Here is a 25,078-nt window from a genome sequence, read left to right on the forward strand (position 1 = left end):
CTACTTATTCTGCTTTATTTTCTTTCCTTCCTTCAGTTCTTCTTTATCAAATGTAGTGTCCAAGATTTTATCTTCAGTATATACCTTCTTAACTTTCTTTTCCTTTCCATAACTAGCAATTAAATGATGATATCTATCCATAAAGAGAGAAATATGTATGAATATTAGCATTCAGAAATAGTCAATTGAATATGTAATTATCAAATCAAAACATAGACATTAGCTAATGCCCTCTCAAGTATGTCACACATTTGCTGCTGACCTCAAGCTTCCCTCAAGCCAGCTCCATCAATAGACAGTGTTTTTATTTCATGTACTCTCATTCCCTGGCCCTTAGTTTCTTCCTGCTGTCATAAATAAGCCACTAGCAAGGTAGAAAAAGTGGCTTTAGGTTATATTTGGTGTATTAATTTGCTAGGACTGCCATAACAAAATACTAGACTAGGTAACTTAAATAACAGAAATTTATTTTCTCACAATTCTGGAGGCTAGAAGTCCAAGATCAGGGTGCCAGAAGAGTGGATTTCCTTTGTGAACTATAAGGGAACATCTATTCCAGGCTTCTGTCCTTTGCTAGTAGATGACTATCCTCCTGTTGCCTCTTCACATAAGTTGTCCCCATGTGCATGAACACCTCTGGTATCTCTCTGTATGTCCTAATATCTCCTTCTTATAAGGACACCAGTCAGACTGGATTAGGGCCCAACCTAACGCAGAGTCATTTCAAATTAGTACCTGTTTAAAAGCCCTTTCCTGAAATATAGCCATCTGAATTCTGAGGTACTAGGAATTAGGACTTTAACATATGAATCTGGGGAGGGGGTGGTACATAATTCAGCTCATAACATGTAGTCTTAAGAGTAAATTGACAAGTGAAGATAATTAATTTAGGGACTAAGACATACCCAGTTAAGAATAAAACTTCTCTCCATGCCTCAAAAAAGCCCATTCTGGTGACTTATTATTAGGTATGTGGTTTCAAAATTACAGGAATTAAAGAAAATTTTCAAAATTAAGGGAATGAGGTGATGTATGGATTAAAGCTAACTAAAAAAATGTCTGAATATAATTCCCTGATTTGACACAGTTATGCTTATTTTTTAAAAAACTGTTTGAGAAATATTATCTATGCCTGCACTGTTAAGAAAACATAGAACCTATGTGACAAGAAAAACAGCTAATAAATGATACTAATAAGCACCTATCATGTGCTAAATATGGAAGATAGGTAACAGCTACTCAAGCAACAAAAGTCACAATTACAGAGCTCTTAGTTCCCATTGCAAAGGAGGATCAAAAACAGAAAGTATTTCTGAACACTGCATTTCAATTTTTCATTTACCATTAAAATCATAAATATATGATTATGCATAAAAGTTTTATATTTGGGGTTCATGAGCATATACTTATTACATCACTAATGTGTAAACACATTGAAAGGAGCTTATGTGAATTAATCATCTTTTGCCCAACCCTACTACCCAGATTTTTATTCATGGCTACGTTACTAGTTATTGGAATCCCCTCTCCTCGCATACTGCAAATTCCCATGCCACTGGCAATTAATCTGTAGACTCAGTCTACCTGTAGTTCTTACATTGATTGGATTCTATAAGCAGGTGAAAGCAAGGACCCTTGGATCCATGGGACCACAGTTCATAATGTGGTCATCTCTACTGCAGAGCCTATTCCAGCTTTGTATTGGGGGCTCATATTTCTTTCTTGTGATCAAATTCCATGCAATTGTTAAAAGATATGCAGTATCACTTACATAGTAAAACCATTAAAAGAAGCATATTCCTCAGCTGTGAATCCATAAATATCTTGGCAAGATAGGTCCACTTCTTGCTGAAGAAGAAGACTGACTAAACTTGTTGGTTCATCACTTAGAGCAATCATAAGGGCTGTTCTGGAGCAAGAGATATAAATGTGTATTTATGGATCTTAAGCATGCCTTGCCCTTTTTAAAAAAGTTAATCTTCTAAATTTACAGTTCAAGTGTAGAATCTCTATCAGGAAAAGAATCAGGGGAAGAAAGTAAAAAATGGGGCATATCTGCTCAAAAAGTTGTGTCAGTCCAGATCATATACGGATTCTAAAGATAAAAGGTCCTACCCTGGCTGGTGTAGCTCAGTGGATTGAGCACAGGCCTGTGAAGCAAAAGGTCACTGGTTTGATTCTCAGTCAGGGCACATGCCTGGCTTGCAGGCCAGGTCCCCAGTAGGGGACACATGAGAAGCAACCGCACACTGATGTTTCTTTCCCACTCTTTCTCCTTCCCTTCCCCTAAAAATAAAATAAATAACATATTAAAACATTAAAAAAAATAAAGATAAAGGGTCCCTAAAAAAGCAGCTAGCTTAGTGATTTTTAATCCCTGATTCCTGAAACCCTAGGGTTTTCAAGATTTCTCAAAATGGAGGAAAATGCTTCTCTGGTTCTGGGTCCCCTACCCACATTGAGCTACAGTATCTAGGACTTAGGGGTTGAGTTTCTGTGTAAGATTCTAATGTTATAAATATATAATAATAACCTGCTAATTCTGGTCCAAATGTTTGATTTCACAGAAAAATAGATCTCGGGAATCTAGGTAATTTGCCCAAAATCATATGGCTAGATCTTTTTTACAAAACAACAGCAACAATAATATACATTATATATATATATATATATATATATATATATATATATATATGAACATCCCATTAGGTTGCTATAGTTATATGCTCTTATTCAGCCTTAATTATACCTTTGATTCTTATCTGAGGCATTTGCATCAGCTCCTCTCTTCAGAAGAAATTCTACCATTTCCACATTATGTTCAGTAATGGCAAGTAAAAGTGGAGTGCACCCATCCTGAAAAAATATATTTCAAAATGATTATTAAAAATACTGTACTGACATTAACATGTCTTTAAGATCTAAGTTCAATTTAAAAATAAGTGCTTATAATAAACTTCTAATATACTCTTTAATTTTAAAAGGTTTTGATACATAACAAAATATGATTTCAAAGACCAAGAAAATAAAGTTGGGCCAGTCAAAAAATAAAGTTTCAACTATAGTTTTAATTCAACTTGTGGATAAGATTGGCCTAGACTATTTAAGTGGCAAGCACTTAAATCATACATTCACATTTTATAATGGTGTTACAATTGGATTTTCATAGGGTTTCATTTAAACCTCCATGGATGGCACTTATTTTTGTCTGTTATGTAGACTAAGCATCAGGGCTAAGGTGCTACAAAGCTTAAGAAATACTCCTCAGCTTTCCATAACATCTCAATAAGAGATTTGGATTACTTTTAGTATTGTAACTGATTTTCTTTTTTTAAATTTATTTAATTATTTTTTAAGTACAGTATTCTGTCTATTACTCCCATCCCACCTCCCGTGCTCCCCCCTCCCTCCCATTTCCACCCTCCTCAATTGTTGTCCATGTATCCTTTATATATGTTCCTCTAAATCCCTCCCCTATTTCCCCTGAAATTCCCTCCCTTCTGGTCACTGTCAGCCTGTTCTCTATTTCAGTGTCTTTGGTTATATTTTGCTTGCTTGTTTGTTTTGTTGTTTAGCTTCCTGTTAAAGGTGAGATCATATGGTATTTGTCCTTCAACACCTGGCTTATTTCAGTCAACATAATGCTTTCCAGTTCCATCCATGCTGTTGCAAAAAGTAGGAGCTCCTTCTTTCTTTCTGCTGCATGGAATTCCATTGTGTATATGTACCATATTTTTTTATTTTCTAATTCAACCCTCTTTTTAGGATTACTTATAGGTATATAAATAGAAAAATGGTTTTATGGTTTTAACAAATATTTACTTATAGGAAAATCAAATAGGTCTCATTTGATATAGGCATTTAAACAGTTATCACTGTTAAATATGATATTGCTTTGGAGGTTAGGATTATAATCTGAAATTAAATGGAGAAGGACTTTTTAAAAGGGAACCCCCCAAAAGTAATAAATAAATAAAATAATAAAAACTGTATCGATATTTTATAATCTCATTTGTCTCCCCAATTTCATTTTGGAAAATTCATACTTTATATATGTTTCAACAGATACAAATTATCTGCAATGAATACCTTCTTCAGTTGCCTTCTATATTATAAGCCTTCTAAAATATAATGTGTTGTTTTTAATAAGAGTACCTTATTTTGTGCTTCAAGATTAGCTTTGTGTTCAAGCAATTTTTTGACTAATGAGACACTTTGACCACAGACAGCATAATGAAGAGCAGTATTACCATGTAAATCCACCAGATTTGGGTCTGCACCTTGGTCTAGAAGAATAGTTGCACAATTCTCTTTTTTACACTGTACTGCCTGTCAGTAAATACAACAACAAGAGATGAGTAACCAATTTACTACTCAGGATATGATGTATTAAATGAATGATTAATATTTTGTTTTAAAATGTGAAATTCAACAAAAGCTAACTAGGAAAAAAAACTCAAACATGTCCCAATTGAAAAGAAAAAGTTAACAAACCTTAGTCAATGGAGATCTGTTTTCATTATCCCAGACATCTATTTTGCATTGTTTCTCAATTAAGAGAGATACAACATTTGAGTAACCATAAGCACAGGCCAAGTGCAAAGGTGTTCTAGATTAATATAACAAAATACAAAGTTAGAAACAAGTCTTAGTTTGATATTTAAGAATATGACAGTTCACATATAAAGATATTTACTTCATGTACTAATTTCTGTTTAAATAAAATTTATATTAACTATAATTGCCTTTTACTGAATTATTGCTTGTGTAATAGAAAGTTTGTCGAGCCCTCAACCTAAACGCACAGGACCAAAAGGCTTTAAATCTGCCTAAAATAACTCCTTGCAGTAGCTTAGTAAACCTAGCAAATATTCGAATTGTCTCCTTCATCCTCTACTATACATATACCAAGAATTTAGTTTCAAGGAACTTAGGTGGGTTTTACTCAAACTTTGAATCCACCTCTCCATCCAACTCCAGTTCTCTTTTTTCATTAATAAAAAAAAAAACCACAAGAAATAAAACCCTGCTGCAATAGAAAGTGAATGTCATTTGGGCAGTACACAGTAGGTCTTCCCAAAGTGGTTGCCTCGTGCCTGATGATTTCACTACTCTAATTGAAGTCGAAACCACACTATGACAATTAAACCTTTTCTGAAAATCTCAGGGCCCATCTTTATTCCCCCAGGGATACTCAAAATCAGCCTCAAATTCAATAAAATAAAATGTTTCCTGAAGCTTTAGCTTTCTAAGGAAGTATTTAGCAATATAGGCCTATGGTCTGTCACAAAAGGTGAAAGCAAAACTAATGTATCTTGAGGAGACACGGAACATTACAAAGTCTAAAGTATCACACAGATTTAACATTTACCTACATTTCATTTTAAGTTTTAGATTTAACTGTTCTTAAATTCTAGAACTAACAACATATCTTTGTTATGGTCATTTACCAATGTTTACACATATAAATGCTTCAAAGACAATATAAATGGTTTTTCACCAAATGCCTAGAACAGCCCTTCTATTTTTTAAAAATGGTTGAATGCAAAATGTATACTTAAAATATCTTAGAGAAATGCCTTATAACCAAGAATATTATTCCAATTCTCAAACACTCTTAACTTTTTTTTATCAATGCATTATACTTCCAGTCTGACAGTTTATGTTATTTTTTAAGATTCAGAACCAGTTTAATATGTAGGCCATCATATATCACTTATATGTTACATTATTTTTATTGTTGTTCAATTACAGTTGTCCCAATTTTCCCACCATTACTGTCCCCCTACCCTACATACCCACACCTCTCACACTCAATGCTCCACTCCCCACTTGTTTTTGACCATGGGTCCTATATATATGTTCTTTGACTTAACCCTTCCCTTTCTTTCCCCCCTACAGTTACTGTCAGTTTGTTCTTTATTTCTACATCTCTGGCTCTACTTTGCTTGTTTGCTTGTTTTATTGATTAGGTTCCACTTATAGGTGGGATCATACAGTATTCATCATTCACTGCCTGGCTTATTTCACTTAGCATAATGCTCTCCAGTCCCATCCATGCTATTGTGAAGGGTAGGAGTTCCTTATTTCTTTCTGCTGCATAGTATTCCATTGTGTAAATGTACAACAACTTCTTGATCCACTCATTTACTGATGGGCACTTAGGCTGTTTCTAGCACTTGGCTATTGTGCTGCTATGAACATTGGAATGCATGGGTTCTTTTGAATTGGTGTTTCAGGATTCTTAGTGTATACTCCCAGCAGTGGAAATGCCAGGTTAAAAGGCAGTTCTATTTTCAGGTTTTCAGAAAATACTGTACTGTTTTCCACAGTGGTTGCACCAGTCTGCATTCCCACCAACAGTTCACCAGGGTTCCCTTTTCACCACAACCTCACCAGCACTTGTTGTCTATTAATTTGTTTATAATGGCAATTCTTACCAGTGTGAAGTCGTATCTTATTGTGGTTTTAATTTGCATCTCTCTGATGGTTAGTGATGCTAAGCATCCTTTCATATATCTCTGGGCCCTCTGTATGACCTTCTTGAAGGAGTGTCTATTGAAGGTCTTTGCCCATTTTTTAATTGGATTATTTGTCTTCCTGGTGTGGAGTAGTGTGTGTTCTTTATATATTTTGGAGATCAAACCCTTGTCTGAGATATTATTGGCAAATATATTTTCCCATACTGCTGCTTCCCTTTTTATTTCTCTGATGTTTTCTTTAGCTGCACAGAAGCTTTTTATTTTGATGAGATCCTATTTGTTTATTCTTTCCTTTATGTCCTTTGATCTAGAGGACACATTGGTGAAAATATTGCTGCTTGGGATATCTGAGACTTTCCTGTTTATGCTCTCCTCTAGAACTTTTATGGTGTCACAACTTATATTTGAGTGTTTTATCCACCTTGAGTTTATTTTTATGTATGGTGTAAGGTGATGATCAAGTTTCCTTTTTTTTTTTTGCATGTAGCTGTTCAGATCTTCCAACACTATTCAATGAAGAGGCTATTGATACTCCATTTTACACTCCTTCCCCCTTTGTCAAATATTAATTGACCATAGAGACTTGCATTTATTTCTGGGTTCTCTTCTTTTTCATTGATCCATGTGTCTGTTTTTATGGCAGTACCAGACTGCTCTGATTACAGTGGTCTCATAATATAGTTTGATGTCAGGTATTGTGATCCCTCCTACTTTGTTCTTCTTTCTCGAAGTTGCTGTGGCTATTTGGTGTTGTTTATAGTTCTATATACATTTTTGAAATATTTGCTGTATATCTGTGAAGTATGTCACTGGTATTTTAATAAGGATTGCATTGAATCTATAAATTGCTTTGGATAGTATAGACATTTTGATGATTTTAATTCTACCGATCCAGGAACATGGTATATGCTTCCATCTATTCACGTCTTTCTTAATTTTTTTCTTCAGTGTTGTGTAGTTTTCTGAGTACAAATATTTTACCTACTTGATTTGGTTTATTTATAAGTATTTATTTATCTTGTTGGCCTATCAAGTGAGATTTTTTTCCTGATTTATTTGTGACATTTCATTGTTAGTTTACAAAATGGTCTTCAATTTCTGAATATTGACTCTGCATCCTGCTGTTAGGGCAAATTCACTTATTAGGCAGGTTTTTTTTTTTTTTTTGGTGGAGTCTATAGGGTTTTCTCTGTACACTATAATATCATCTGCAAATAATGACAGTTTTATTTCCTCCTTTTCAATTTTGATACCTTTATTTCCTTTTCTTGTCTGATCACTGAGGCTAGATCTTCCAAAAATATGTCGAATAGGAGTAGTGAAAGCATACGCCTTTATCTTGCTCCTGATCATAGAGAGAAAGTTTTAGTTTTTGCCGGTTGAGCATTATGTTGGCTGTAGGTTTCTCATATATGGCCTTTATTATGTTGAGGAATGCTCCCTCTATTACCACTTTGCTCAGTGTTTTTATCTTAAATCGGTATTGTACCTTATCAAATGCTTTTTCTCCATCTATTGATTAGATCATATAATTTTTTCTTTCTTCTTGGTTATGTAATGTATTACATTTATTGATTTGCAACTATTGTACCATCCTTGCATCCTTAGGATGAATTTCACTTGATCATGGTGTATGACTTTTTAATGTATTGCTGGATGCAATTTGTCAATATTGTGTTGAGGGTTTTAGCATCTACCTTCATCAGCAAAATTGGCCTGTAGTTTTCTTTTCTTGTTGTGTCTTTACCTGGTTTTGGGATCAGGATGATGCTGGCCTCATGAAAAAAGTTTTGGAGTCTTCCCTGTTCTTAGAATTGGGGATAGTTTAAGGGTGGGTGTTATCTGTTCCTCAAATGTGTTTTAAAATTCTCTTAGCCCTGGCTGGTGTAGCTCAGTGGATTGAGCGCGGGCCTGTGAACCAGAGGATCACAGTTCGATTCCCAGTCAGGGCACATACCTGGGTTGTAGGCCAGTTCCTGGCAGGGGACACACGGTTCATTGTGTGTTTCCAGCAGAGGCAACCATACACTGATACTTCTCTCCCTTTCTCCTTCCCTTCCCCTCTAAAAATAAATAAAATTAAAAATAAAAATAAAAATAAAAATAAAAATAAAAATAAAATTCTCTTGTGAAACCATCCAGTCCATGGTTTTTGTGTGCTGGGAGTTTATAGTTACTATTTCAATTTCACTAGCTATTATTAGTCTCTTCAGAATTTTGCTTCTTCTTTATTCAGTTTTGGAAGATTATATGTTTCTTACATATAATCTTACATATAAATTTCTCCAAAGAAATTTGTCCATTTCACCTATATTTTCAAATTTCTTGGCATTTATTTGTAGTGATTTCTTACAATCCTTTGTATTTCTGTGGTATTAGTTAAAATCTTTCCACTTTCATTTCTGATTTTATTTATTTGGGTCCTCTCTCATTTCTTCTTGATAAGTCTGGATAAAGTCTTGTCAATTTTATCTTTTAAAGAACCAGATCCCAGATTTATCAGTCCTTTAATTTGTTCTTTTATTCTCCATGTCATTTAATTCTGCTCTGATCTTATTTCCTTTCCTGTATTCACTCTGGGCTTTGTTTATCATTGTTCTTCCAGTTATTGTAGATGTGGGATTAGGTTGTTCATTTGAAATATTTCTATCTTTTTAGGTAGACCTGTATTGCTGTAAACTTTTCTCTCAGTCTCAGGACTTCCCTCACTGTGTCTCATAGGTATTGGACTATTATGAGTTCATTTTCATTCATTTCCAGAAACTTTTGGATTTATTCCTTGATATCATTATTAGCCTATTTATCATTTAGTAGCATGCTATTCAGTCTCCATGAATTTCAATGTTTTTGAGGTTTTTTCTTGAAGTTGGTTTCTAGTTTCAGGCCCTTGTGGTTTGAGAAAATGCTTGATATAATTTCAATTTTCTTGATATGTGGAGCTTACTTTGTGTCCTACCATGTGTTCTATTTTGAAAAGAATATGTATTTTGTTTCTTTGGGATGAAAGGCTATATATATATATATATATATATATATATATATATATAGCCTTTTTTTATAACATTTTTTTAAAATGCTGCAATATCCTTGTTAATAGTTTGTTTGGAAAACCTATCAATTGTTGACAGTGGGGTGTTAAAATACCCTAATATAACTGTGTTGCTCTCTATATCTTTCTTGAAGTCATCCAAGATTTTCCTTAAACATTTAGGCACCCCTATGTTGGGTGAATATATGTTTACAATGTTTATGTCTTCTTGGTGGATTCTTCCCTTGAGCATTCTGAAGTGTCCTTCTGTGTCTCTTTTTAGGTCTTTTGTTTTGAAGTCTATTTTGTTATATATAAGCATTGCTACCCCAGCTTTCTTTCCTGTCCTTTTTCTTGGAATAATTTTTCCAATCCCTCACTCTCAATCAGTGTAAGTCTTTTGTTCTGAGGTGGGTCTCTTATAGGCAGCATATGTGTGGGTTGTTTTCTTTTTTTTCCCTTTATCTTTATTTTTAAATATATTTTATTGATTATAGTATTACAATTGCTTCATTTTCCCCCTTTATTTCCCTCCACCCTGTACACCCACTCCCACCCATATTCCCCCTGCTTTAGTTCATACCCGTGGGTCATATATATGTTTTTTGACTTCTACATTTCCTATACTATTCTTAACCTCCCCCATCTTCTACCTACCATTTATGTTACTTATTCTCTGTACCTTTTCCCCCTCTCCCTACACTCACTCCCTTAATGATAGCCCTCCATGTGATCTCCATTTCTGTGATTCTGTTCTTGTTCTAGTTGCTTGCTTAGTTTGTTTTTGTTTTTGTTTTAGGTTTGGTTGTCAATAAATGTGAGTTTGTTGTCATTTTACTGTTCATATTTGTGATCTTTTTCTTAAATAAGTCCCTTTAATATTTCATATAATAAGGGCTTGGTGATGATGAACTCCTTTAACTTTACATTATCTGGGAAACACTTTATCTGCCCTTCCATTCTAAATGACAGCTGTGCTGGATAGAGTAATCTTGGATTTAGGTCCTTGCCTTTCATGACTCTGAATATGTCTTTACAGCCCCTTCTTGCTTGCAAGGTTTCTTTTGAGAAATCAGCTGACAGTCTTATGGGCACTCTTTTGTAGATAACTCTCACCTTTTCTCTTGCTGTTTTTAAGATTCTTTCCTTATCTTTAATCTTGGGTAATGTTATTATGATATGCCTTGGTGTGTTCCTCCTTGTATCCAACTTCTTTGGGACTCTCTGGGCTTCCTGGACTTCCTGGAAATCTATTTCCTTTGTCAGATTAAGGAAGTTCTCCTTCATTATGTTTTCAAATAAGTTTTCCATTTCTTGCTCTTCCTCTTCTCCTTCTGGTACCCCTATGATTTGGATGTTGGCATGTTTAAAGATGTCCTGGACATCTTCTCATTTTTTTGAATTCTTGTTTCTTCATTCTGTTCTGGTTTAATGTTTCTGTCTTCTGCTCCAAACCATTAGTTTGAGTCTTGGTTTCCTTTCCTTCACTGCTAGTTCCCTGTACATTTTCCTTCACTTCACTAGGCATAGCCTTCATTTTTTCCTCTAATTTGTGACCATACTCACCCATTTCTGTGAGCATCCTGATTACCAGTATTTTGAACTGTGCATCTGATAAGTTGGTTATCTCTTCATTACTTAATTGTATTTTTTCTGGAGATTTGATCTATTCTTTCATTTGGGCCATTTTTTTTGTCATCTCAGCATACCTGTTACCTTGTAAGTAGTGAAGCCTTAGGTGTTCATCAGGGCAGAGCAACCCATGTTGCTGTGTCATGATGCTGTATGTGGGGGAGGGGTCCAAGAGGGAACAATGCCACTTATTCTGCTCTCTGCCAGCTTTCCATCACTTTCCCCATTACCCTCAAACAAATTGGGCCCTTTTGGTGCTGATTCCCAGGTGGGTGGTTTTGTGTACATTCTAGGACCCTGTTGGTCTCTCCAATGAACTCTCCTATGAGGCTAGGAGTTTCTCCCGCTGCTGCCCCAACCACCACACCACCACACGTGTTTTGAGTCAGAGGTTTTGAGGCTTTATATCCCCATACTGGAACTCTGGGTTACACAGTCTGTCTCGATCCCCAGTTGTTTCTCCTGGTTTATCTGCACTCAAATATGGGACCACCCATTCCACCAGCTGCCGCCTCACCAAGTCTGCCAGCCACAGCCTTGCCTACCCCAGTCCTCGAGCCACTGCCTTGCTATGAGTCCTCTCCACCTGGTTGCCTGTCTCTGCCCCTCCTACCAGTGTGAATGAATGTTTCTTCTTAACTCCTTGTCATCAGACTTTCATACAGTTTGATTTTCTGTCAGTTCTGGTTGGTTTTTGTTTTTAAATTTGTTGTTGTCCTTCATTTGGTTGTGCAAGGAAGCACAGTGTGTCTTACCTACACCTCCATCTCCTCTGGAAGTCTGTGGGGGTTGTTTTCTTATCCACTCAGCTACCCTATGTCTTTTGATTGGAGTATTTAATCCATTTATAATGGAGGTTGTTATTGGTAGGTACTTACTCACTTTTCCTCTTTGACCTGTGTTCCTCTCTCTCTCACTTTTTCCTCATCTTCTTAATGCAGATCCTTTAGCATATCTTGCAATGCTGTTTTGGAGGAGGTATATCTTTTTTGCCTTCTTTTGTTGAGGAAACTCCTTATTTCACCTTTCATTTTAATTGAGAGCCTTGCTGGGTATAGTAGTCTTGGTTGAAGGCCTTAGCTTTTCATTACTTGGAATACTTCTTGCTATTCCCTTCTGGCGTGTAGTGTTTCTATTGAGAAATCAGCTGCTAACCTTATTGTACCTACTATGTACGTTACTACCTGCTTTTAAGATTCTCTCTTTGTCTTTGACTTTTGCCATTTTAATTCTGGTGTATCTTGGATTGGGCCTCTTTCATTTCATCTTGATTGGGACCTTCTGTGCTTCCTGAACTTGTATTGTTTTTCCCCTCTCCAGCTTTGGGAAGTTTTCTGTCATTATATTTTCAAACAGATTTTCTATCACTTGCTCCATTTCTTCTCCTTCTGGTATTCCTACGATTCAAAGGTTGTTGTGTTTCATGTTGTCCTGAAGTTCCCTTAAACTATGCTGATGGTTTTTTAGTCTTTTTTCCTGTTGCTGCTCTACCTGGGTACTTCTTTCTACCTTGTCTTCCACCTCACTAATTCCATTCACTGCTTCATCCAGCCTGCTAGTAATTCCTTCTAGTATGTTTTCCATTTCAGATATTATGTTTTTCATTTATTCTTGGTTCTTATTTACTGTTTCTCTTTCCTTTTCTACTGTTGTAGCATCACTCAGTTCCTTGTAGTTGGCACTGAGTTCCTTGAGCATCCTTATAACCATTCTTTTGCATTATATGTCTGGTAGTTTGCTTGCCTCCATTTCATTTAGCTGGGTTTTTAAAAATGTTTTTTATTTATTTATCTTTAGAGGGGAAGGGACAGAGAGAAGCAGAGAAATATCAATGTATGGTTGCCTCTAGTGAGTCCCCTGCTGGGACCTGGCCTGCAACCCAGGCATGTGCCCTGGCTGGGAATCAAACCACGATTGTGTGGTTTGCAGGCCGTGCTCAATCGACTGAGCTACACCAGCCAGGGCTCATTTGCCTGTTTTATTGGGGAGTTTTCCACTCCTTTCAATTATGGGTTCTTTCTTTGTCTCCCCATTTCCGATGACTCTTTTACTTTGTTTCTGTGTTTCCAGATGCTCTGCTTTGCCAGCTCTCTTCATGGTGTGAAATTCTATGATAGGACTTCTGTGGGACAGAGTGGTACAGTCTCTTTGGTTTCCTAGTCTGGATGCTCTAGGATGGCTTTTTTTTCTGTTTGAGCTTTCTTGTTGTACTTGGGTTTTACATGTTGGTGGCTTCATTGTTGGTAGGTTCTCCCCTCTTGCAGGTTTACTGGTATTCACAACTCTTACCTTGTCTTATATGCTCTTGCACAGTTGTTGGTTAAAAAAGCAGTATTACCAGACAACCAAACCTATATCAGCAAAAAAAAAAAAAAAAAGGAAAGAAAAGAAAAGAAAAAAGGTTCCACATAGATGCAGCTGAACGGTTTCACAGGGATTCTGTGGTGTAGCATTCAACATTTGTCTTCCAGTAAGTCACTAATAAGGCTGAAGGCAGCCTGGGAAGTGGGAGTTAAAACCCAGGCTCCCTCCCAGGGAAGGTCAGCAGCATCTCAGCATCAAGCCACCAGAGTGCTGACCTGTGTCTTGTTTTTATCTGAGTATAGACTTGTGGAAAGCTACTAGAGATGCCACTTAAGATTAGTATGGTTGAGAGACTGGGAAGATGGTGACAGAGTAGGATGGAATGGATTCCAGCTCCCATATATATGAGAGAAAATCCAGGAGATCTACTGAGGAACAACACAATCAACATACGGATCCCCAGCATTTACAAAATTAAGAGACCAGAGATTGTGACAGACTCTGAAGGACCAGACAGAGGCAGGAGTAGGTGGAAGCGTAGAACATCAAGATACCTGAAGTTGGCTGCATCACTGAATTTCACAGGTATTCTACCACAGAAGTTCACACCATAAACCCAAGGAATCAGAACAGTTCGATTTAAGAAGCTGAGGCTAAAAAGAAGAGTCTCACAAACAATGGGAAGACAAAGAAGCAATCCCCAAATGAAACAATAGGAGGAAGCCTGAGAAAGAATGTTAGATGAAATAGAGGCAAGTCAACTATCAGATATTGAATTCAAAGCACTAGTTATCAGGAAATTCAAAGAGCTCACAATGAGATACCAGAAACTACAGGGGAGCTACAATGAACTCTATGCAAACTATACCAACATGAAAAAGGAAATAGAAACCATCAGCAAAGGCCAAGAGGAAATGATGATTACAAATTCTGAACTGAAGAACACAGTAGAAGGAATGAAAATCAGGATTGATGAGGCAGAAGATCGGATCAGTGAGTTGGAGGACAAAGTAGAAAGAATCTCCCAGAAAGACCAAGAAAAGGAAAAGAGGCTCGAAAAGAATGAGGAGAATTTAAGAGAAATGGAAGACAATATGAAATGTAATACTATCCAAATCATAGGAATAACAGAAGGAGAAGAAGAATAACAAAGGATAGAAAACCTATCTGAAAGAGTAATGATGGAAAACTTCCCTAATTTGAAGAGAAAAAAAAATACACAAATCCAGGAATCACAGAGGGTCCCAATCAGGAGAAACCCAAAGAGGCCACTTCAAGACATATCATCATTAAAATGGCAAAATTCCAAGAAGAGAGAATCTTAAAGGCAGCAAGGGACAAAAAGGAAGTATATACAAGGGAGCCCCAAAAAGGTTAGCTATGAACTTCTCAATGGAAACACTCCAAGCAAGAAGAGAATGGCAGGAAATATTTGAAGTAATGAGAAACAGAGGCCTGCAACCAAGGCTACTTTATCCAGAAAGGCTCTCAATCAAGATAGAAAGCCAAATTAAAAGCTTCCAAGACAAAAGAAGTCTAAAAGAATATGCCTCCATCAAACCAGCTCTACAAGAATTACTAAAGGACTGCTTTAGGAAAGGAAGGAAAAGAGAGAGATGTAGAGGAACACAGGTACACAAATGGCAATGAATAAGTACCTTTCAATAATAACCTTAAACGTAAATGGATTAAATGCACCAATTAAAAGACATAGAATAGCTGAATGGTTAAGAAAGCATGGCCCACACATAAGCTGCCTACAAGGGACAACAAAAGGTCCAAAGACCACCACAGGCTAAAAGTGAAACGATGGAAACAAATGTTCCAAGCAAATGGGCAAGAAAAAAAAAAAAACTTGGGGTAGCATTTCTCATATCAGAAAAAATACACTTCAAAAACAGAGCCATAAAGAGAGACCCAGATACTCACTTCATATTACTCAAGGGAAGAATCCACCAAGAAGGCATTAACATCGTAAATATATATGCACCCAACATAGGAGCACCCAAATATATAAGAAAAATCCTAGAAGACCTCAAGAAAGGTACTGACAACAACACAATTATAGTAGGGGATTTTAACACCCCAATGTCAAAAAATGGACAGATCTTCCAAACAAATTATCAACAAAGATATTGCAGCATTAAATGACACTCTAGATGAAATGGACCTAATTGATATATATAGAGCGCTTCAACCCAAAGAAGCTAAATACATATTCTTTTCAAGTGCACATGGAACATTTTCAAAGATAGAACACATGATAGGACACAAAACGAGTCTCAACAAATTCAGGAAAATAGAAATCATACCAAGTATTTTCTCTGACCACAAGGGACTGAAACTGAAAACCAACCCCACAGGAAAAAACCCAAAACACCCAAAAGCATGGAGACTGAATGGTATGCTATTAAACAAGAAATGGGTAAAGATTGAAATTATGGAAGAAATCAAAAAAGCTTTTAGAAACTAATGAAAATGATCTCACAACAACCCAAAACTTATGGGACACAGTGAAGGCAGTCCTAAGAGGGAAGTTCATAGCAATACAAGCTTACCTAAAGAAGATAGAAACATTTCAAGCAAACAACTTAACCCGATGCCTGCAAGGACCCGAGGACCAACAACAAAGACAGCCCAGAGCAAGTAGAAGGAAGGAAATAACCAAGATCAGAGCAGAATTAAATGACATAGAAACTAAAAGCACAATTCTAAGGATCAATGAATACAAGAGTTGGTTTTTTGAAAAGATAAACAAAATACACAAGCCTTCAAGTAGGCTCATCAAGAAAAGAAGAGAGAGGACCCAAATCAACACAATCAGAAGTGAAAGAGGAGAGATTACAACTGATACCACAGAAATAGAAAGGACTGTAAGGAATTACTATGAAGAGCTGTATGCCAAGAAATTTGAAAGCCTAGGTGAAATAGACAAATTTCTAGAAAAATATAACCTTCCAAAACTCAATGAAAAAGAAGCAGAAAACCTGAACAGGCCAATAAGAGCAGATGAAATTGAATAAGTAATCAAAAATCTCCCATCACACAAAAGCCCTGGACCAGATGGTTTCACAGGAGAATTCTACAAAGCTTTTAAGGAAGAGCTAACACCTATTCTTCACAGATTATTCCAAATAATCTAAAATGATGAAAAACTCCCAAACTCTTTTTATGAAGCCAGCATCATCCTAATTCCAAAACCAGATAGAGACACAACAAAGAAAGAAAAGTTTAGGCCAATATCACTGATGAACATAGATGCTAAAATCCTCAAGAAAATATTGGCAAATCGCATCCAACAATACCTCAGGAAGATCATACACCATGACCAAGTGGGATTCATCCCAGGGATTCAAGAAAGATTCAATAATTGCAAATCAATAAATGTAATACGTCAGATAAACAAAAGCAAAGACAAAAACCACATGATCATATCAATAGATGCAGAAAAAGCTTTTGATAAGGTACAACACCCATTTATGATAAAGGCACTCAGCAAAAGTGGGAATACAGGGAGCATTCCTCAATATAATAAAGGCCATATATGAACGACCTACAGCCAACATCATACTCAGTGGGCAAAACTAAAATCTTTTCCACTACGATCAGGAACAAGACAAGGTTGCCCACTTTCACCATTTCTATTCAATACAGTATTAGAAGTTCTAGCCACAGTGATCAGAGAAGAAAAGGAAATAAAAGGCATCCAAATCGAAAAGGAGGAAACAAAATTGTCCTTGTTTGCAGATGACATGATAGTGTACATGCAAAATTGTATAGACTCCACCAAAAAGCTACTTGAACTAATAAATGAATTTGGCAAAACAGCAGGTTACAAAGTCAATATCCAGAAATCAAAGGCATTTTTGTATACCAACAATGAATCAGCAGAAACAGAAATCAAGAAAAAAATCCCATTCAATATAGCAAAAACAAAAATAAAATATCTAGGAATAAACCTAACCAAGGAAGTAAAAGACCTGTATGCAGAAAACTACACAACACTGAATAAAGAAATCAAGGAAGACACAAACAAATGGAAACATATACCATGCTCATGGATTGGAAGAATTAACATCATCAAAATATCCATACTACCCAAAGCAATTTAGATTCCATGCAATACCTATTAAAGTACCAATCGTATATTTCACAGACATAGAACAAATACTTCAAATATTTATATGGAACCATCAACAACCTTGAATAGCAGCTGCAATTTTGAGAATGAACAAAGTAGGAGGGATCACAATACCTGATATCGAACTGAATTACAAGGCCACTGTAATCAAAATAACATGGTACTGGCATAAAAACAGGCAAATAGACCAATGGAACAGAATAGAGAGCCTAGAAATAAACCCAACTCTCTACAGTCAATTAATATTTGACAGAGGGGGCAGTAACATAAAATGTGGTAAAGATAGCCTCTTCAACAAATGGTGCTAGGGGAACTGGACAGCTATGTGAAAAAAAAAATGAAACTCGAGCACCAACTTACACCATACACCAAAATCAATTCACGGTGGATAAAAGACTGAAATATAAGCCGTGACACAATTAAATTCCTAGAGGAGAACATTGGCAGGAAAATCTCAGATATCTTACGCAGCAACATTCTTACTGATACATCCCCTAGAGCAGGAAATATAAAGGAAAGTATAAACAAGTGGGATCTCATCAAAATAAAAAGCTTCTGCGCAGTTAAAGAAAACAGCATTAAAATAAAAAGACAACCAAGTGTATGGGAAAACATATTTGCCAATGATACCTCAGACAAAGGTTTAATCTCCAAAATATACAAAGAACTCACACAACTTCACTCTAAGAAGACAACTAACCCAATTAAAAAATGGGAAAAGGACTTGAACAGATACTTCTCCTCCAAGGGCATACAGAGGATCCAGAGACACATGAAAAGATGCTCAATATCTCTAGCTATCAGAGATATGCAAATTAAAACCACAATGAGATACCACTTTACACCAGTCAGAATGGCTATCATAAACAAAGCAACAACAAATGTTGGAGAGGTTGTGGGGAAAAGTGGCCCCTACTTCACTGTTGGTGGGATTGCAGACTGGTACAACCATTATGGAAAACAGTATGGAGTTTTCTCAGAAAACTAAAAATGGACCTGCCTTTTGACCCAGCAATTCCTCTGCTGGGATTATATCATAAGAACCCTAAAACACCAATCCAAAAGAACCTATGCACCCCAAATGTTCATAAGAGCACAATTTACAACAGTGAAGAGGTGGAAGCAACCTAGATGCCTGCCAGTAAATGAATCGATCAAAGAACTATGGTACATTTACACAATGGAATTCTATGTAGCAGAAAGAAAGAAGGAGCTCCTATCCTTTGCAACAGTGTGGATGGAACTGGAGAGCATTATGCTGAGTGAAATAAGCCAGGTGTTGAAAGACAAATACCATATGATCTCACCTTTAACAGGAAGCTAAACAACAAAAGCAACAAGCAAGCAAAATAAAAACAAAGACACTGAAATATTGAACAGGCGGACAGTGACCAGAGGGGAGAGGGGAAGGAATTTCAGGGGAAAAATGGGAGGGATTTAGAGGAACTAGTTTAAAGACACATGGACAACAACTAAGAGGAGTGGAAATGGGAAGGAGGTGGGGAGCACGGAGGGGGGGCTTGATGGGAATAAAAGACAGAAAACTGTACTTGAAAAATAATTAAATAATGAGAAAAAAGTAAAAATACCTTTACCGCATCAGCAATCTCAAACTCAATTGAACTAAAATTAATAAAGATGATGACAGATTGCAGATATGATAAGATATTACCAAGAGAATATGAGTTGACCAGAAGAGGGGAAAATGTTATTAACTGTTAAAAGGGAGGAGAATTGATCAGAATTGGGATAGAACCAAAGTAAATAAAGAGAGACAACAAAATTTGTAAATAAAACATGAAAGGGCAATGGGAACAATGGAGTAAGAAGAGGAAAGAGTATACTATGAGGCTTGAAGTGAAATTGAAAAGATACTGGGACCAATGGGAGCAAAATTGCAGAGAAACCACAGCAGGGTTGATAGCAACAATAGCTGAATGGGTTTCCATAAAGGTGGAATGGGAATAATAATATTGTAGAAAAGTAAAAATGGATATGAGATGCCTACAGTAAAAATTATTTTGAAAGTATGCAGGAAGAAAACTAGTGAGAGTAAGGAGTAAAGCTTAGGTTGGGGGTGAGGGAAGGAGAGAGAGAGAAACAGAGAGAAAAAATAATGAAATAAAAGTGTTCATTCAAATGATCAGGGCCATGGGGAAGATGGAATAAGACAGCAGGAGAGTATTCTATGAGATTTAAAGTACAAACAAATCATGAACAAATGGGAGTTCCCTTGGAGAAGTACAGCAATAACTGTGTTATTTCACCCAACTAGCCACTGTTTATTAAGGGTGGAAAAGAAATAAAAGTCTCATAAGATGTTAAAAGAATGTGAGCTGACTTAAGATAAAAGAGAGCTTATGTGAAGTTAGATGGAGGAGAAATAGAGTAAGGGACAGAAGCTTAGCGTAATATGAGAGAAAATAGTTTATACCAACAGTAATAAAGCTCAGGAAGATGGTGAAATGGATTAAGATCAAGGAAGGATGCTGTGGGAGTTGGAATAATGATAGTATGATAAGAAATATACAATCTGAATAAAAAGAATAAAAAGTAAAAGACCAAGAATAGTGAGTTATTTGGAATATGAGTGAAAAGAAGAAAAATTAAAGTGCAATATGAAAGGGAGAATAAAAACAAACAATAATAACAAATAAACAAAAAACTAAATAAACATGGAGAAGAAAAAGAAAATTTTTAAAAACATGCAAGTTCTTATGAAGAGAGAAAAAAATTGTCTCAGCTGTTGGTTTTAGCTTTCTGACTTATTTCTGGATGTCTCTGTTTTCTCTCAGCTCCAGGACTTACTGTACTACTCTTGAAGAAAAGAAGAGAAAAAAACCTCCTGCTGATTGCTAAGCCTTCCCTGCCAGTTTTTCAGATCTTGTTTCCTGCAGGCAGAGGTGAGCTAGTCTCTATTTTACCTTTTCTGTGTTTGGGGCTCAGTCTAAACTATAATAATCTCAGGTGGCCAATTTTCAGCGCACAGCCTCAGAGCACTGTGCAGCCCAAACTCGCTACTCTACTGGTTTCCACCAGGCTGGTGTCGATAAGCCACCTCACTTTGCACCCTTTCTATCAGTCTATCAGGCACTGAGTGGAAGAAAATCATGCCCACACTCTTCCCTCTTTGTTTGCCTGACTGCTGCACCCACGAAATCCCTGCCCGGTGTACCTCAGTTTCCCTTTGAAAAAAGTCTCTTTGGTTACTGCTGCTGCACACCCCAGCTTTCGATATACTCTAACTCTCTGACAAGTGCAGATTCTGTCTAGGTTACAGCCAGTAGCGGCTCACCTCCTCTCCCAGCTCCAGGTGCCACCAGGATCTCCAAAATTTTCTGTCACTGTCCCAGCCAGTGACTGCCATACCCAACCTGGGTATGCTGCCAGCTGTGTGTGTGCTTGTTGCCTTTTTTTCACCCCCAGTGACTTTATGTATCCAGGTCCTCCCTGGTGCAGGTCTGGGACTTCCTTGTTCTGGAAGGAGAGGGAGCTGCTAGGCTGCTATCATCAATGGAGCTCTCCTCCAATGTCTGTGTGGCAGCTGAGTTCCCTGGTACCTTCCTCTTGGCCTAAAATAACTCCTTACCACCTGTTTTGAAGCATCTTCCACACACTTTGGCTTCCAAACTTCATATCAGCTAAGATTCTGTTGGCTCTTTACTTTGTTTTTCAGAAGATTGACTAAGAGTCTCAGTTGATAAGAGTCCCAACTGGTTTGGTGGAGGCATATTCTTTTAGACTTCTTTTGTCTTGGAAGCTCTTTATTATGCTTTCTATCTTTTTATATTTAATTCTTATTCAAGTACAGTTTTCTGTTTTATATTCCCTGCCCTGCCCACCCCCCCCCCAGTGCACAAGCAAGTGGGCTCAGGTTCCACCTACATTGCTGCCATCTTTCAAAGGTATATTGTTATTTTTTAACTCATAGTACTTATCTTACAAGAAATCTAAATTCCTATGAAGACTTTATTTCTAAAGTCTCAGTCTGGCTGGTATCACTTTCTTTCATTCAAATTTGATTTTCTCCCAGTCTCTCACTCTCTCAAATATCTGTGAAAGAATTGTTGGCATAGACTCTGGACAGGTGAAGAACTGTCAGATTCCAAAAATCTCTAATTCAACTTAAGCAAAAGCCATGACTTGAATGGATGTTAAGTGTAGATTATTACTATAGAAGCTGAAATGAAATGTTGTCCCTCTATACTGGGTATACCACAAGAACATAGCTGCAATCCTCTATTAGGTTTTATCATAAAAATACTCTTTTTATTAACTGACTTCCTAGGACTCTTGATAGCCTAGGATCCTGAGTAGGTGAAGAAGTAGCCAAAGAATCTACCTCATACTAGATCATTAAATTATTTTCAATTCTAGGCTGAGAACTTTATATCTAATTTAGTTCTGAGCAGAGATAGAGTTAGAGGCTAAAACTATTAGTTTAAAATTCAGCCTTCACCTATCAGACTCTATATGATCTGAGAGATTATTTATTAAAAACTATATAATTTAATTTTATAGCTGGAAGAAATATTAAATATCTTCTATTGATTTTCAAACTTATTAGACATAGTACACTTGAAATAAGCAACACAAAGCAAAATCTCCAGGAACCATCCTTATTCTACATACTCCCTCTGCCCAAATCTCATGTTCTCATCAGAAATAGTGATTTTATTTTAGTGTATAACCTTTCAGGATTTATCTCTCTCATTCTCAATCTGTCTTTCCCTACACACAAATATTCAAGCAGAATACAGCTTGAGATTTGTTATTTATCTTGAGATATAATTTATATATAAAATTTAAGTGTGTGATTTTATTAGTTTTAACCAATACTGTCATATAAACACCATCATAATCATAATAAAGAACATTTCCATCACTCTAAAATGTTTTCTCATGCTTATTTACAATCAATACCCTTCTCCCCTCTTCATCTGAAATCCTAGCTAACATGTAATTTTCATTCTGTAGGTAACTTTTGGCTTTTTAAGAATTTTATATAAATGGTGTTTTTAATATAAATCTTTTGTGTCCGCCTTCTTTCACTTAGCATGACACTTTTAAGATTCATCCACCTTGTTGAACATATCAGTAATTCATTTATTTATTAATAAAAATATCCTTTTATTTCTGAATAGTATCTTTAAATTATCTTATTTATCTATGTATGGATATATGCACCTATTCATCAAAAAGTATTTACCACTTACTACAGCTAGGCAGGTTTCTAGATGATGAGGATACCATGCAAACAAAACAGACAAAATATTTTGTCTGTTCCTATGGATCATATATGCTAGCTGAAGAGGTAAATATAAAACTTAAAATACAAAGTAGGCTAAACAGTATTAATTACTAAAAAAACTAGGCAGGGAAGAAGGGTAGGAAATATCAGCAAAGAGACAGGCTACAACTGGATGTAGTAGCCAGGGAACCTCACTGACAAGGTGACAAACAAATACCTGAAGGAAGTGGGAGGGAAAGCCACGTGAATCTCTGGGGAGGAAAGCACTCCTGGCAAAGTGTACAGCAAGTCCAAAAGCCTAAATGCATTTCTGTGGAATGCTAAGGAGGCCAGGGTAGCTGGAGATGAATGAAGGGGGGAGTTGTGGAAAGTAAGATCAAGAAGATAACAGGCAGGGGTGAGATGGAAAGCCAGTTGAAGTTCTTAAGATGAGCAATAACATACATTGTATATACGATCATCCTGGCTACTGTATTGAGAACAAACTGAAAAGGTTAAAAGAAAACTAGTTAGGAGGCCACTGCAGTAATTCTGGTTAGACATGATGGTGGCTTTGATTAGAAGGGTAACTGAAGAGGCTAGAAATTGTTGAAATTTAGTTATATTTTGAAGGTGGAGCCTGCAAGATTTTCTGTTGCAGATGGAGAATGTGAAATAATGAGAGGAGTAAAGAATGAGCCTGGGGTTTCTGGCCTAAACAACTGAAAAAAGGATTTGGCATTTGTAAAAATAGACGAGCAGATCTGAGGAGGAAAAACAGGAGTATAGTTTGGGGATGTTTGAGATGCCTGATCAGCAATGTGGTGGAGTCAGTGGCTTTCATGACCCAACTGTTTCATTTTCAAGAATCATTTAGAATCTACATTTTCAAGAATTATTAAAGCCAGTTGACACTGGTAGCTTGAAATCAGGGCTTTTCTTCTCTCCACCTCCATCCCCCAAGTGTTTGTTACTGAACATTTAGGAACATATCACAGTCTGTTAGATACCTAAGCAGAAGTATAGCACTTACGTATGTAAGTCTAGAGTTCAGGGGAAAGATATACCTGGAGATAAAAAGATTTGGAATATAGATATTTAAAGTTGATCTCTCTTCACCAGTCAAGTGAAGAGAGGAAGAAAGGATAGGACAAGTAAGATACTTGTCTGAAAGTCCAGCCAAGTAAGCCTGAGAATTGACTACTCAATGAAGTTATTGATGTTACCCATGACCTTGTAAAGTAATTCAATGGAATGATTTAGGATAAAAGGTAAATTATATAACTGTTTTTGTTAAAGAGGAGGTAAAACTATTTCAGCAGGATGATACAAGTCATCTTTCTAACCACAGGTTTCCAGTTACCCAATTATAATGAAAAATGACATTTTTTCATACCCTATGACTTAAAAACTGCATAAAATATTTTAAGGTAGGTACAGATAGTATATATTTTCTATTATTAATACCAAGCAATTGACTTTTATTTCTTAAAATATAAAATTAATTTGTTTTCTATTAAGTGGTGTTGATAGGGTTTTTGAAGATACTCAGCAACTGAAAAAAAAATGTTGTAGAAGATCCACATTATAGAGTTAACTGTTTTGCTGTTTCAAAGTCTCAATCTTCATAACCATTGTTCTGGGAAGTCACCACTACTCTTCTCCAATCAGTACATTGACTATATGGTAAATCTTGGGTGATGGGATAATATGCTCTATAGAAAAAATGGAAAAAATAGTAGGATTGGGAAAAGGTAGAGTACCCAAGGTAGACTAAGGGAATGGGAGGAGTGGAGAGAATCAGAGAGAACACAAATGCCTTCAAATATCCAGGTAAGCACTTTAAAAAATTACAAGATTAAAGTTGGGAATGTGACCCCTCTGCCAATGGCTACCAGACCTATATGCTTTGGGATGCCAGGAGTCACAATCAGTTGGGTAACCCAGATAAGTCATGCTTCTAATTAGAGTCCCCAGTGGCTCCAGTGGTTCCACCTTCCCATCCACGCTACCCTTCATCACTCTGGTCACCTGTATCCTCTATCTCGAATGTTCACGTCATGTTTCTTGAGCTGCAGGCACTCTTTCACTTTTTCCAAATCCCCAACTACAGCCGCTTTATGAAGTTTCTTTAAATCCTTATCTCGAAGGTTGTAGCCCGGCTGGGTGTGTGGACCTGTACTGCCCTGACACCGGAGCAGGTGTGAGGAGGGAATGTAGGGCTCATCATTCCTTCTCCACAAAGTAAAAAGTTTCTTCAT

General features: G+C 36.5%; 1 protein-coding gene across 1 annotated transcript; it reads right to left on the reverse strand.

Moving 5' to 3' along the window:
* On the reverse strand, positions 1-25,078 carry ANKRD7 (ankyrin repeat domain 7). Its single transcript, XM_037064204.1, has 6 exons — positions 24,849-25,078; positions 4,495-4,609; positions 4,156-4,329; positions 2,750-2,856; positions 1,772-1,909; positions 1-133 (listed from the first exon to the last, which is right to left on the reverse strand). Exons 1-6 carry the CDS (start codon positions 25,076-25,078, stop codon positions 1-3), a joined length of 897 nt encoding a protein of 298 aa, XP_036920099.1.

This window comes from Sturnira hondurensis, unplaced genomic scaffold (genome assembly GCF_014824575.4).
Source record: "Sturnira hondurensis isolate 20B ecotype Veracruz unplaced genomic scaffold, ASM1482457v3 Scaffold0014953, whole genome shotgun sequence".
NCBI lineage: Eukaryota > Metazoa > Chordata > Mammalia > Chiroptera > Phyllostomidae > Sturnira > Sturnira hondurensis.